We start from the raw sequence: 13,502 nt of genomic DNA, 5'->3' as shown, positions 1-13,502 counted from the left end.
ATTTATGACGACCTCCCGTCTGATGGTGTTACAGAAGCCAGTTAGGGAAAGAAATCTCGACTATGTTGAACTTGTTTCTTGGTTCAGGGAAGAAAAGAAAATTCAACATCAGTAATGACTCAGATATTTCCTCGTTATCTGTGCTGTTGTTCTGCTCTGTTATCATGTTTCCATTATTTGCACAGAAACAAAGTCCATTGCACTGACTGATATCAGAGGTTAAAGGTCAATGGGCTCTGAAGAAGTGATTCTGCTGAAGGTGCAGAAAAAGGAGAGACAAATGAACGAAGGAGAAGAGAAAGAAAAGAGGATTTGAAAAAACGTGACAAAAAGAGGAAGAAAGATTTCACAACAGACTGGAGACCAAAGCTACAGACGAGAAAAACAGACAAAAACCAAGCAAAGTGAGATAAAAGGTGGGTTTTACTGGTTCACACAGCAGGAAGAAAAAGCGGCTGACAAGGAAAAATCGGTTGAACGTCATCAATACATCCAGGAATCAGTGAAAGAACATCTGGCTACAATCAAGGTAAAGACCTTCAGCTGGTTTGTTTCCTGTCAGAGAAATGCTTCATTTAGACTTTCTGCTGATTTTTCTGAACTTCATCTTTTTTCATTAATGTACTGGCTGGTGCCAAATTAAAGGAAGAGCCTGAACCTTTGGTCTTCCAGTAGTGAGGTGTAGCTGGTAGGGCTCGAGTCCACAGAGGCAGAAATCTCACTTTTATGGAAGGAGCAGAAAACCTGTGATGCAGCACAGTCTGCATTTATATCAGAGTTTGTCTTCTTTTCTGCTGTTTAAAGCTTCAACGTCCTGGATCTCTGTTGGGATTTCCTTATTATTCTGTCTCTGCCTCATGTTTCTACTGATATTTTTGCTTTGGCGTCACCATGTTTTTACAGACAAGTTCAGCTAAAACTCTGACTTTGTCAATCCTGAGATAAAAATGATCCTTTTATCCTCTGCAAACAGAGTTGACCTCAACTCTGGGACGGTTACCATGGTAACATGCTCTGAATTTAACCTGTTCAGTGGGTTGAGTTGAATTGAACTGACAGCAATTCCATCAGTGACTGATTATTAGCTCAGTAAAGATGAGGCTGAAAGGACTTTAAGGCTCTAAATGGATTTAAAGTGACTTAAAAAGCAGCTGCAGAGAGTCAGGTTGTAATTGATTACATCCCCCAGCAGCCTACGTCTATTGCAGCATAACTAAGGGAGGATTCAGGGTCACCTGGTCCAGCCCTAACTATATGCTTTAGCAAAAAGGAAAGTTTGAAGCCTAATCTTGAAAGTAGAGATAGTGTCTGTCTCCTGAATCCAAACTGGAAGCTGGTTCCACAGAAGAGGGGCCTGAAAACTGAAGGCTCTGCCTCCCATTCTACTTTTAAATACTCCAGGAACAACAAGTAGGCCTGCAGTGTGAGAGCGAAGTGCTCTAATTGTCATGAATCGCTGTGTGGCAGGCAGGAATTGGACGCAAAATGCAGGCTCTTAGAGACGAGGGATAGACTCAAAACCACAGCTCTATTTGCTGGCATGGGAAAAAATGAACATACAAAGCAAACTAAACTAAACTGTGAAACAACAACTTAAACTCACGGGGAAACACAGGGAGATCCACACAGCATGAGGGTAGGACACAACAGAGAGCAAGGGCAAATACAGGGCTTATATACACAGGGGAGTAATCAGGGAATGGGAAACAGGAGGGAGGCACGGCTGGGAATAATTGGACATAAGGGAGAGACAAGGGGAGTGAAACTAGAAACACTGACAAGAGACAGAGACCTACAAAATAAAACAGGAACTCACACATGCAAAGACACACACTAAGAAATGCGGACTTGACACAGGAATATACAGGCAGAAAAGACTAAACACTAAACTGGGGAAGAACAGAACTAAAACCCAAAGAAATAGAAAAACAGAACCAAAATACATCACAATAATAGAAAACACAAAACGCTGGGTCAAAAGACCCAGGATAATGACACTAATGGGGTGATATGGTACTACAAGGTCATTAAGATAAGATGGGGCCTGATTATTTAAGACCTTGTATGTGAGGAGCAGGATTTTGAATTCAATTCTGGATTTAACAGGAAGCCAATGAAGGGAAGCCAATACAGGAGAAATCTGCTCTCTCTTTCTAGTCCCTGTCAGGACTCTTGCTGCAGCATTTTGGATCAGCTGAAGGCTTTTCAGCGAGTTTTTAGGACATCCTGATAATAATGAATTACAGTAGTCCAGCCTGGAAGTAATAAATGCATGAACTAGTTTTTCAGCATCACTCTGAGACAGGATATTTCTAATTTTAGAGAAGTTGCGCAAATGGAAGAAAGCAGTCTTACATATTTGTTTAATATGTGCGTTGAAGGACATGTCCTGGTCAAAAATGACTCCAAGGTTCCTCACAGCATTACTGGAGGCCAAGGTAATGCCATCCAGAGTAAGAATCTGCTTAGATACCATATTTCTAAGATTAATAATAACTAACTATTCAATGCAGAGAGGTCTATTAACACATAGTGAATGAAGAAGAAACAGCCAATGCATCATGGGAATCCCCCAGCAGCCTACACTTATTGCAGCATAACTGAGGGAGGATTCAGGGTCACCTGGTCCAGCCCTAAATATCAGGATCAGTTAGAAAAAAAAACAACAAAAGAAGTTAGAGACCCAGAGTTGACAAGCAAGACCCATCAATGACACACAGAGACAGCACAGAGAGATGGGAGCAGCAGCTGGTTTGTGTCACAAAGAAGCACCTCTGGGGAACCAGTTATTTGGAGGAGAAGGTGGCTGAGGCAGTCCGCAGAAGCCAGATCTGCAGCACTGAAGGGCCCCTGGGTGGAGCGCTGGTGACTGTGCTATATATATGTGAAGGTTCTCAGTCATCTAGGTCATCAATAGTCAATGGTAACTTTATTGCCCCCAATGGGAAATTGATCAACAAAGTGTGCAGTACTGATGGCAACAACACATATGGTTTGGTGTTATCAATCATGACAATAGCAGCAGGTATGAAAGACACTCGATGTCTCTTGGTCTTCACTGCAGGCACTTTATACCGATGACCTGAGGGAAGCAGGTGAAGATGATTAAAGAGAGGACGGTCTGAACACAACATGACAGATGTCTGTGAAGGTTCTCAGTCATCCAGGTCATCGGAGTCTAAGGAGCTCGAAAGTTGCTTGAAGATGTTTCACCTCTCAGCCAAGAAGGTTCTTCAGTTATAGGGTCAAATGGTGGCGAGTCCCCGATTTAAGCCCTGTAGGAGTGTCCTTCAAAGAGGGACAATGGCCCCTATGATGATCCTCTACCTAATCACATGAGCCAAGGTGTGAAAACAGGAGCACGACATCCGAGTGTACTTCAGACCCAGCAACACACTCAGACAGAAACTAATTCATCCCAAAGACAAAACTCCTAAACACAAACTTAACAATGTGGTGTATGCTGTACAGTGCAGCGAGGAATGCCCAGACCTCTACATTGGAGAGACCAAACAGCCACTTCACAAGCGCATGGCACAACATAGAAGAGCCACCTCCACGGGACAAGACTCGGCTGTCCATCTGCATCTAAAGGTCAAAGGTCACTCTTTCGAGGACGCCAATGTTCACATGTTGGACAGAGAAGACAGATGGAGTGAAAGAAGCATCTATGTCCACGTCTTCAAGCTTCAAGCTAAAGAAGCCCAGACACTTTTCTTTCCAAGCTCCTTAGAATAACATAACATGACCTCCTCAGCACCTGCCTGTTATAAAAGTCTATCAGCTGGACCTGAGACCTCCCTGAAATCTGACCAGCAACTTTAACCAGGTTAGCAAGTCTGGTCTAATTTGTCAAAGACAAATTACCGTAACCAAGCAATGATACAAAACATTAAAACTGATTCAACAAAACTTTATAAAAAGGGTCATCATTTCACATGAAATGTTCAACACTCCTTAAAAAGTACAGCTTTGTTGGACTTTTTTTCACTGTGGAATCAAAATGTGACTCAAAGGACAGAGCCTTATCAAGAGCTACCCCCAAATACTTACAACTATCCACCAGTTCAATGGCAGCAGTCTCAGTGCAGGATGGGGGATGGCTTCCTGAAGTCAATAACCATGTCCTTAGTTTCAAAGGTGTTGATCTTTAAGAATGACTGATCACACCAAGAAGCAAACTCATCCACAACATCGTACGTCGTAGTCTAAGGAGCTCGGAAAAAAAAGCATCCGGACTTCTTTACATTTCCTTGAAGACGTTTCACATCCGAGAAGCTTCTTCAGTTCTAAGAGCAACTGGTGGAGAGTCCCAGGTATTTAAGTGTTATGGGATTGTCCCCATAAGAGGGTCATGGACCCCCTATTGATCCTCTACCTATAATCACACGAGCCAAGGTGTGAAAACGAGTGTAGGTCACAATCAGCCAAGGCTGGATATTACACCAAAAAAAATACACAAATCCAACCAAAGCTGTAAGACGCAGAAGGTGGTTGAAGAATAGGTGAGAAGAATCAGAGCGATAAAAGATGGGAGCAAAACTAACACAGCACACAAAAAAAGACTAACTTTCAAAGTAAAATTGGAAGTGACCGAAAGATAATACACACATAGAAGTTGACAGAAATACCACCAAAGGTCAAATAAAGAAACAATAAAGAGTAAAACACCGAAACACAAGGCAATAAAACCAAAGCAGGAACAACAATGCCCTAACGATTCAACATATTCAAAGACACCAAACGAGCTGTGAGAAATAACACGAACGTGAGCATGACATGTTCACAGTGCATCTGTTTTCAGACTCCTGATAGTGTTTTGACCAATCAGTATTCAGTTTGCTGCTTTGCATCACGATGATTCTCTCTTGGATTAATTTCTTTTCTTTTGAAAGGCTCTGGGTCAGCAACATCACAGCTTCAGGAATTTAAAGTGATGTTTCAAACAAACTATTTAATAAAGCTAACAGTTACTCTTTAACCCTAACTCTGGAACTTTTATCTGTGTCACACACAGCTCCACCTCCTCCTCCTCCTCCAGACCCTCCAACGGGGTGCACCTTAGACCTTCAAGTCATCGCTCTATCAGCTGATCAGTTTATTTGTTCACTTGACTGATTCTTCAGAGAAAAATGGCTGCCAACTCACCGAAAGACAAGTGAGTAAAACAAAGAAGTGAGAATATTTTCACATTCATGCATAAAACAGACAAAACAATCAGCAGTGACTGAGTATGTTCAGAAGTTCTTAGAAGTAGACATCACTGCTGATGATGAGTTATTATATGTTATTATATACAATCAATATAACAAATGTGACAGATGATCAGATGTTCTTTAAAGTTTTGTTGTATCAGAAAAACAAAACTTGTAATCAAATAAATCAACAGGGACAGATTTTAATGTGATAAAGCTGCTGTTAGTTCAGGTCTGTTCGGGTTAGTTTTTAGTTTCTGATCTTTAAACATTTTCATAACGTTTCAAGTGGTTTGTTGACGTTTGTGAACTGAGTGAAAAGTGGCTGCAGGGTGACGATAAGCAGTGACTGCAGCACAGAGATAAACTGATTATCAATAACACACCCTACACACACACACACACACACACACACGCACACACAAGTAACATATTTAGCAGTGTATATGAATATGGATGTTGCACACAGACAGATGTTTGGAACATGTGGACTGGTTGTGTGTGAGTGTGTTACTATAAAAGACTGCATTGTAAAGATGGCAGCTGGGATCAAGGACATCCCGACACTGCATCATGCAGAGAGTGGGAGGGGTTCACCAGCATGGGTGAGGATTTAGCAGATAGCCTAACACGTGAAAAGGTCAGAAGGAGCCTCGTTTTCTTCACTGTCAGCTGTACAGAAAACAGAAAGGGCACCCATCGAAGCTTTGGCAACTTCAAAGAGTACCTTCCTGCAGGGAGTGGTTGTGCTAGCAGAAAACACCAGTGAAGGCCAAAGAAACTCGGTCAAGGCCAACATCCCCTAATGACAAGGACAGACAAGATAGACTAAAATGGGCAAAATCGCTCATACTGACATGCCATACTCCAAAAAGCTCCCACCAGAGGTGGCAAAAATACAGACATTCTTTACTTAAGAAGTACACATGCTAGTGTTGAAAAATACTAAGTAATAGCTGAAGTACTGATTCAACTTTACTCTGATACTCTGATTCTTTACTGAAGTAAGAGTGAAAATGTATTCAGCTGAGTAAGAAAACAAAAGCAGCTCTTTGGAGGACGCTTCTCTCAGGTGTTGGTATGAAGGTGGAGTTCAGTGAATGAGTCCCTGCTCCACTTGATGTAAGCTAACTGTGACCATGAACCCACAGCCACTGTGCAGCAGTCACACACTGTTTTTTACTTTAAACCCATCACAGTGCAGCAAACTAAGTTTCAGGAAGCATTTGAATTTTCTCTCTAGCCCAAAATATTTGAGATCTGGAACGTGACAAGCACAACGAAGGCATGACTGATTTTTCTGTTTGTTCAGAAAGCAGCTGTTTGTGAAATGACCGGTTTTACTCAAGCACTTTAGACAACATACCTAATTCAGCCATTCATACAATTTTGATATACCTTTATTAGTCCCACAAGGGGAAATTTCATAAGGCTGCCGACCTATTGCACGCAATGGCGGCGCCATCTTACCCTCCGACCATACATACATTACACAAACATCACATGGGGAAGACAGGTCAGAGAGGTATAACATGGAAAAAGCACCACATGAGGAAAGATAAGGAGAAAAAATAACTCCCCCCAGACTGAGCTCCAACAGGGAGATCAGTTTGAGAACAGAACAGAAAAAAAAAAAAACACCTCTGCACATAGCACCTGAAAAAAAAACAAAAAAACTCTTAATACACCAAAAAACACATGACAAGCAACAGGGGTGGGTAAAGGGTGAGAGACAGCCAATGTAGACAGTACATCCGGGCCTGCAGCCTATGTGCTGGTATCCATGATCCACCGTCAGCATCGGAAGGGAATAAGCGTTGAAGGCGTTTGGAGGGGGGAGGGGGGATGAGTGTATGTCTGCATGTGTATATATGTCTGTGTGTGTGTGTGTGTGTGTGTGTGTGTGTGTGTGTGTGTGTGTGTGTATGTCCAGAGTTCAGCTGAGACGGTGTCCTTCGCCCTGCCAGGCTAAGTAAACAGTCTTCCAGCCAACCCAGGTGGCCTTGCATAGAAAGGGAAGAACAGTCAAAACACAGTCGTTATCAGGGTGCAAGCACCTCTTTCTAGACCTACATGCTTTCTGTCTAACATGCACATGCCAATGAATGTATCAGTATCTTGGCCAAGACACATACAGACTGCAGACTGGAGCATCTAGCAACCAACAACCTTATAATTAGTAGATGACCTGCTCTACCTCCTGAGCTACAACCAAATCCAATGCTAGGCCCTTTGCGCTACCATTGTACAGAGACTGTAAATAAATGATGTAAGATAAAGGTTAAAACAGACACACCTGAGTATTAGCTGACACTCAGCTGATCCACCTGCAGAAAACCTTACAGAAACAGATCTGATGAATTTAGTTAAATATTTATACCTGGTTTTAATCCTTTACCACTTCTCATATCAGCATGTACTGACCACTCAGTGCATTTTATCAACAACTTTAATATTTTTTGGGAACGCAGGCATCTGTTTAAAGCAAATGGATTTAATTTTAACAAGTCTGGGGTGAAACTGTTCACCTCCAACCTGTTTTATTCCATACATCATCCATCTGTGCTTGGTGCCAAGGCTGAGATAAATGAGGAGTTATCTCATAAAGTGGAACAAACAGTACTCCGAGAACAGACAAAGCCCAGCAGAAACCTTGAGGAGGAGCTCCATCTGCCCCCACCCGGGAAGAGCCTCAGAAAGGAAAGACATCTGAGGCAAGAAGAGGGGTCCCTATTTGCCTCCAACTCTCTCAACAACACCAATGACCAGGACCAAGGACCACGAGCTTCCCCAGTCCCCCAAACCCCTGACAGGCCGTCACCCTCCTCCCCCTCCCTTTCTCCCTCCTCCCCACACCTGAAATTCACTGAGGAGATGATGGAGCGGGTCAATGCTGGGCTCAGATGTACTCCCCGACCCAATCCATTTTTGTCCCCCATAAACCCCCCACCAGAGCAGCCAAAGGTTCGCCATCGAGCCCCGCCCTCAACAGAGCAGTCGAAGTTACATCGCCCAGCCCCGCCCCCCTTAGTTCCTCCTTACCACCTTCATGCTCTGTCTCCGCAGTCTGATGTGTGATGTGTGGAGGGTCCGGGCTGCGAGGATTATGGCAGTGGTGACTTTTCCCAGGAGAAGCTGGGACCCTGTTTACTAGAAGGTTTTAAAATTTCTGTACTTTTAGGTGACAGAAGGAGACATGTGGCCTGGTCAAAACACAGAGAGCTGCACTCTAAAAGATCTTTAAATATAGTAAACATACCTTGTGTGCCACAGACTGCTCCCAAACACGAGGGGGCAAATAATACCTCTAAAACACTTAAGTTGGCTTTATTAAACGTTAGCTCTTTAGCTGGGAAAACATTTTTAATTAATGATTTAATCACTGAGCACAGCCTTGATTTTATGTTTCTAACTGAAACTTGGTTGGACCAAAGTAACAGTGGAGCTGTTCTCATCGAGACGACCCCTCCTAACTACAGTTTTATCAGTGAGGCCAGGGTGAGCAGGAGAGGAGGAGGGGTGGCTGTCTTATTGAATATGTGGCTTTACAGCTGAAGGCCCCATCCAAAGTTATGTTTCTTAATCTTTACAGGCCTCCCAAATACTGCACAGACTTTTTTAATGACTTCAATGAACTGCTGTCTGTGATCTGTGTTGATTTCGACTGTGTAATTATTGTTGGGGATTTTAACATCCATGTGGACAACCCTCAGGACAAAGGGACTAAAGACCTGAGTAACACTCCGGGCAACTTTGGGCTGACTCAGCATGTAACAGAGGCCACACATAATAGAGGACACACTCTTGACCTACTGATCTCCAAGGGCCTGAGCATTTCAAACGTTACTGTGTCTGATGTGGGCCTGTCTGATCATTACTGTGTTTTCTTTGAAAGTAAAATCTCAGCCCACACAAATATATCAACAGCAGTGATCACAAAACGGTGTATAACTGAACACAGTAGTGAGATCTTTAACCAGGTCTTCCCATTAACACCTGACCCGTCCAGAGGTTCAGTCAATGAGCTCGTCAATAGCTTCAATGCTAAAATGTTAAATGTAATGGACACTATTGCTCCCATTAAGCTGAAGGTTATCTCTGGAAGGAAAAAGTCTCCATGGAGAAACTCCACACTGGTGAAAAATGAAAAAAGAGTGTAGGAAAGCTGAGCGCAGATGGAGAAAAACAAACCTCCAGGTTCATTATGACATCTATAAAGAGAAACTTCACAATTATAATTTACAACTGAGGAGTGCAAGGAGGTCCTACTTCTCTGACATCATCACCAAAAACAGTCATAACGCTCGGGTCTTATTTTCTACAGTTGACAGGCTAACAAACCCTCCTGTGTCAGTGGCAGCTGAACTTCATTCGACCATGGCCTGCAATGACTTTGCCAAATTCTTCACAGAAAAAATCCAAAAGATTAGACAAGCAATTGGTACATCAACAGCAGATTCAGGATATGTACTGTGTCCACCGAAAAACTGTTTAAACACCATGAAACAGTTTCACCCTATTAACAGCAAAGACCTGGAGGACATGTTAGGTCAACTGAACTCCTCCTCTTGCTGTTTAGATGTCCTGCCAACAAGTTTTTTCAAAAAGGTCTCAAAGACTTTGGAGTCAGACCTGTTACAGATCGTCAACTTTTCTTTAATGTCAGGTGTGTTTCCAGAATCACTAAAAACTGCTGTAATTAAACCTATACTGAAAAAGGACAATCTTGATAAGACCCAAATGAACAACTACAGGCCGTTCTCAAATCTCCCATTTTTAAGTAAGATCATTGAAAAAGCAGTTTCTCAACAGCTCAATTACTTCTTAACACAGAATAACTGCTATGATGCCTTCCAGTCAGGTTTTAGACAGAACCACAGCACTGAAACTGCTCTGACCAAAGTGTTTAATGACATATGTCTGAATACAGACAGTGGAAAAATGTCAGTCTTAGTTTTACTGGATCTCAGTGCAGCATTTGATACAGTTGACCACAACATATTACTCAAACGACTGGAGAACTGGGCAGGTCTTTCAGGAACTGTACTAAACTGGTTCAAAACATACTTAGAAAACAGGAAATACTTTGTATCAATAGGTAACTTCACATCTGAGCAGACAAGTACCACATGTGGAGTTCCCCAAGGCTCCATCTTGGGACCCCTTCTGTTTAACATTTACATGCTCCCACTGGCACAGATTATAAAGAACAACAAAATAAACTATCATAGCTACGCAGATGACACACAAATATATATCACAATGTCACCAGGAGACTGAGGCCCTGTACAGGCTCTTGGTAAATGCATTGAGGAAATTAATGAGTGGTTGTGCCACAATTTTCTCCAGCTAAACAAAAACAAAACTGAAGTAATAGTCTTTGGTGCCAAAGAAAAACGATTACAGGTCACCAGAGAACTTCAATCTATACACCTAAAAACCACAAACCAGGCGAGAAATTTGGGTGTAGTGATGGATGCAGACCTAAACTTAGAAAAACACATTAAGACAATAACAAAATCAGCTTACTATCACCTCAAGAATATTTCAAGGATAAAAGATCTGATGTCTGTTACGGGTATCAAATATTGAGGGAGAGTACAAAACCAGAATAGTCCAGAAGGGTTGGGTCAAAACAATGATTTTATTGGAACACACGCGCGGGGAGATAATTACTGCATATCATCAGCATGGATCTCCACCCAAAATACACTTCAGATTGCTTTTATAATATCAGGGTATTATGACGCCCCCTCATGCGTTTACAAGCACATAATTTGCATCTTAAGAACATTCTTTGCCTCTTTTACAGACAGTGATCAATTTTAAGAGATAAATGCAGACACAAGAGTTCCTCTTTCTGGCATCTTCTTCCAAATAAGGCGATGGTCTCCGGCCTCTGGGTCCCCATGGGCTGGTCCTCTCCTTCTGTCACCTGTTGTCAAGTAAACTCTAGTACAACATGTTTGCTGAATGCATTCAGGCCTCTGCTCAGATCTGTTTCTAGGTTATATGTGGTATATATGTGTTTTGTAAGCATGTGTGCGATCTTTCTTCAGCTCCCAGCCTCTTATCCAATGGATCATCCGGACCTAGCGCCGAACGAAGCTTTTGACCTTTAATTACCTGGGGGAGCTTCAACTCTTTTATGAGCACAGAACTGCAATGTGTGTATAGAGATATAACAATATAAAAATGGTTATAACTGCACCGGTAATAAAGGTTAATATGGTGTCAGTGTGTTAAATGTCTCCATGCCGTCTTAAAGCTATATGTGATATTATTAATGCAATGCTAATGCTATGAAATATATTGTAGCAGTAAAGCAATTTCTTTAATTCCACGTCTCAACAGGACCTGGAAAAACTAGTCCATGCATTCATCTTTAGTAGGCTTGATTACTGTAACAGCATCTTTACAGGTCTACCTAAAAAATCAGTCAGACAACTACAGCTCATTCAGAACTCTGCTGCTCGAGTCCTCACTAAGACCAAAACAGTGGACCACATCAGTCCAGCTCTGAGGTCTTTACACTGGCTGCCTGTCCGTCAGAGGATAGACTTTAAAGTTCTGATGCTGGTCTATAAAGCTCTGAATGGTTTAGGACCAAAATACATCAGTGACCTCCTGACCCAGTATGAACCTTCCAGATCCCTCAGGTCATCTGGATCCGGTCTTTTATCAGTTCCCAGAGTCAGAACCAGACACGGAGAAGCTGCATTCAGCTTTTATGCTCCATATATCTGGAACAAACTCCCAGAAAGCCTCAGATCAGCTGAAACACTCAGTTTATTTAAATCCAGGTTGAAGACTCACTTATTCTCAGCTGCATTTGAATAAAGCACCAAATCCGCACTTAAGCTTAAATTTCAAAACCTACATTTTAACTACTGATTTTATCTACTGTTCTGATTTTATCTACTGTTCTGATTTTTGATTTTATATACTGTTTTGTTTGTTTGTTTGTTTGTTTTAATCAATTTTAAATCATGCTTTTTATTTGTTTTTGTTTTTAATATCTCTGTAAAGCACTTTGAATCACCTTGTTGTTGAATTGTGCTATATAAATAAACTTGCCTTGCCTTGCCTTTCACAGTGAAAGCATCAGAATAACATTTTATTTTAAAAATCTCTGCAGGTATTTTGGAGTATGGCTGATTTTCTTCATGCTTGGTTTGGGAACGTTGCTGCCGTGGAACTTTTTCATGACTGCTACCAAGGTGTGACATTGATTCCTGTTTTCACTTACATACTATTTTGTCCTCAAAATAAATTTTTATTTTGAAATATATTATTGCATTATATTTGAAACAGTAGTTTGTTTGTAGACAAACAACAGCTGTGATGAAGTGAGTAGCTGTATTTATCACAGGTGTTTTGCAGGTATTTCATGACCAGCTGCAGGTAAACTGAGTCATTAAAGGCATTTGTGGGGTTAGTGTCACTGCAGCTTTATGCTCTGTCTGCCTGTCTGTCAGTACTTCACCAGCCGTCTGAAGGACACCTCAGTGGTTATTTCTTCAGCCAATCAGACAGATGTATCTAGTGACGATCGCACTGTCCTCGAGGCCATATTCAACAATGTGATGACGCTCTGTGCAATGTTACCACTGCTCATCTGCACGTGTCTCAACTCCTTCCTGCTCTCACTGTGAGTAAAGCACCACACTGCTGACATCAGCGAATGTATTAGTGAATGTATTAGTACTTATATTTTTACTACAAGCCTCAGTCACTCAATTACCCACACATTCATACGAGCTGTAAACAGTATTTTCTATACTTTATTGTCTCATCTAAAATTCACACACACACTGATGGATGCATCAGGGTTATGGTCACTTCAGCATGCAGACTGCAGCAGCCAGGGTCCAAATAACCAATCGGGTCATTCGACTGGTAGATGACCCGCTCTATCGATTGAGCCAAAACCGCACAATATCCCTTTAAAGAGCATCTGCTCACCTTGAGCTCCAAGCCAGTCCTTGAGCTTCCTCTTTTTCTTCTCCTCTCAGAATCTCGCAGCGTCTGCGTGTCATGGGCAGTCTCTTCGTCATCATGCTTGTCTTCATCATCACCGCTGTCCTTGTGAAAGTTTCTCTAGAGCCCTTCCACTTCTTCCTCAGTACCATGGTGAAGATTGTCATCATCAACTGTGAGTCTTTTTTTTTTCTTTGTTTTTGTTTGTTTGTCTGTATGTTCAGCCTTTGGGCCATACTACAGGGCAGTCTGTTAATCTGTTTGTTCGTTCATCCGTTCTGGGATCTTACAGATCAGTTTTTAACCAGCTCTGTAAGATCCCGGATT

The 13,502-nt window shown here is 42.0% G+C and overlaps 1 protein-coding gene and 1 long non-coding RNA gene across 3 annotated transcripts in view; one reads left to right on the top strand and one right to left on the bottom strand.

Moving 5' to 3' along the window:
- Positions 1-206: 206 nt before the first annotated feature.
- The window catches only part of LOC100704394 (equilibrative nucleoside transporter 1), a 37,302-nt gene continuing 24,006 nt past the window's right edge, over positions 207-13,502 (top strand). The window contains exons 1-5 of one of the 2 annotated variants that reach the window (XM_013267395.3): positions 207-529; positions 5,018-5,158; positions 12,334-12,415; positions 12,674-12,846; positions 13,211-13,350. In XM_013267395.3, the coding sequence (XP_013122849.1) occupies positions 5,133-5,158; positions 12,334-12,415; positions 12,674-12,846; positions 13,211-13,350 (421 nt within the window). In that variant the 5' untranslated portion in view covers positions 207-529; positions 5,018-5,132. The remainder of the gene's footprint in view (positions 530-5,017; positions 5,159-12,333; positions 12,416-12,673; positions 12,847-13,210; positions 13,351-13,502) is intronic. The other variant, XM_005465520.4, reaches the window with a different exon arrangement.
- On the bottom strand, positions 403-1,955 carry LOC109202358 (uncharacterized). The gene is made up of 3 exons (XR_002062285.2): positions 1,604-1,955; positions 659-744; positions 403-555 (listed from the first exon to the last, which is right to left on the bottom strand). It is a non-coding gene; the product is annotated as an uncharacterized LOC109202358 (long non-coding RNA).

This window comes from Oreochromis niloticus, linkage group LG6, assembly GCF_001858045.2.
Source record: "Oreochromis niloticus isolate F11D_XX linkage group LG6, O_niloticus_UMD_NMBU, whole genome shotgun sequence".
Lineage (NCBI taxonomy): Eukaryota > Metazoa > Chordata > Actinopteri > Cichliformes > Cichlidae > Oreochromis > Oreochromis niloticus.
Note: the sequence above shows the minus strand (reverse complement) of the source record. Positions and strands in the feature narration are given on the sequence as shown.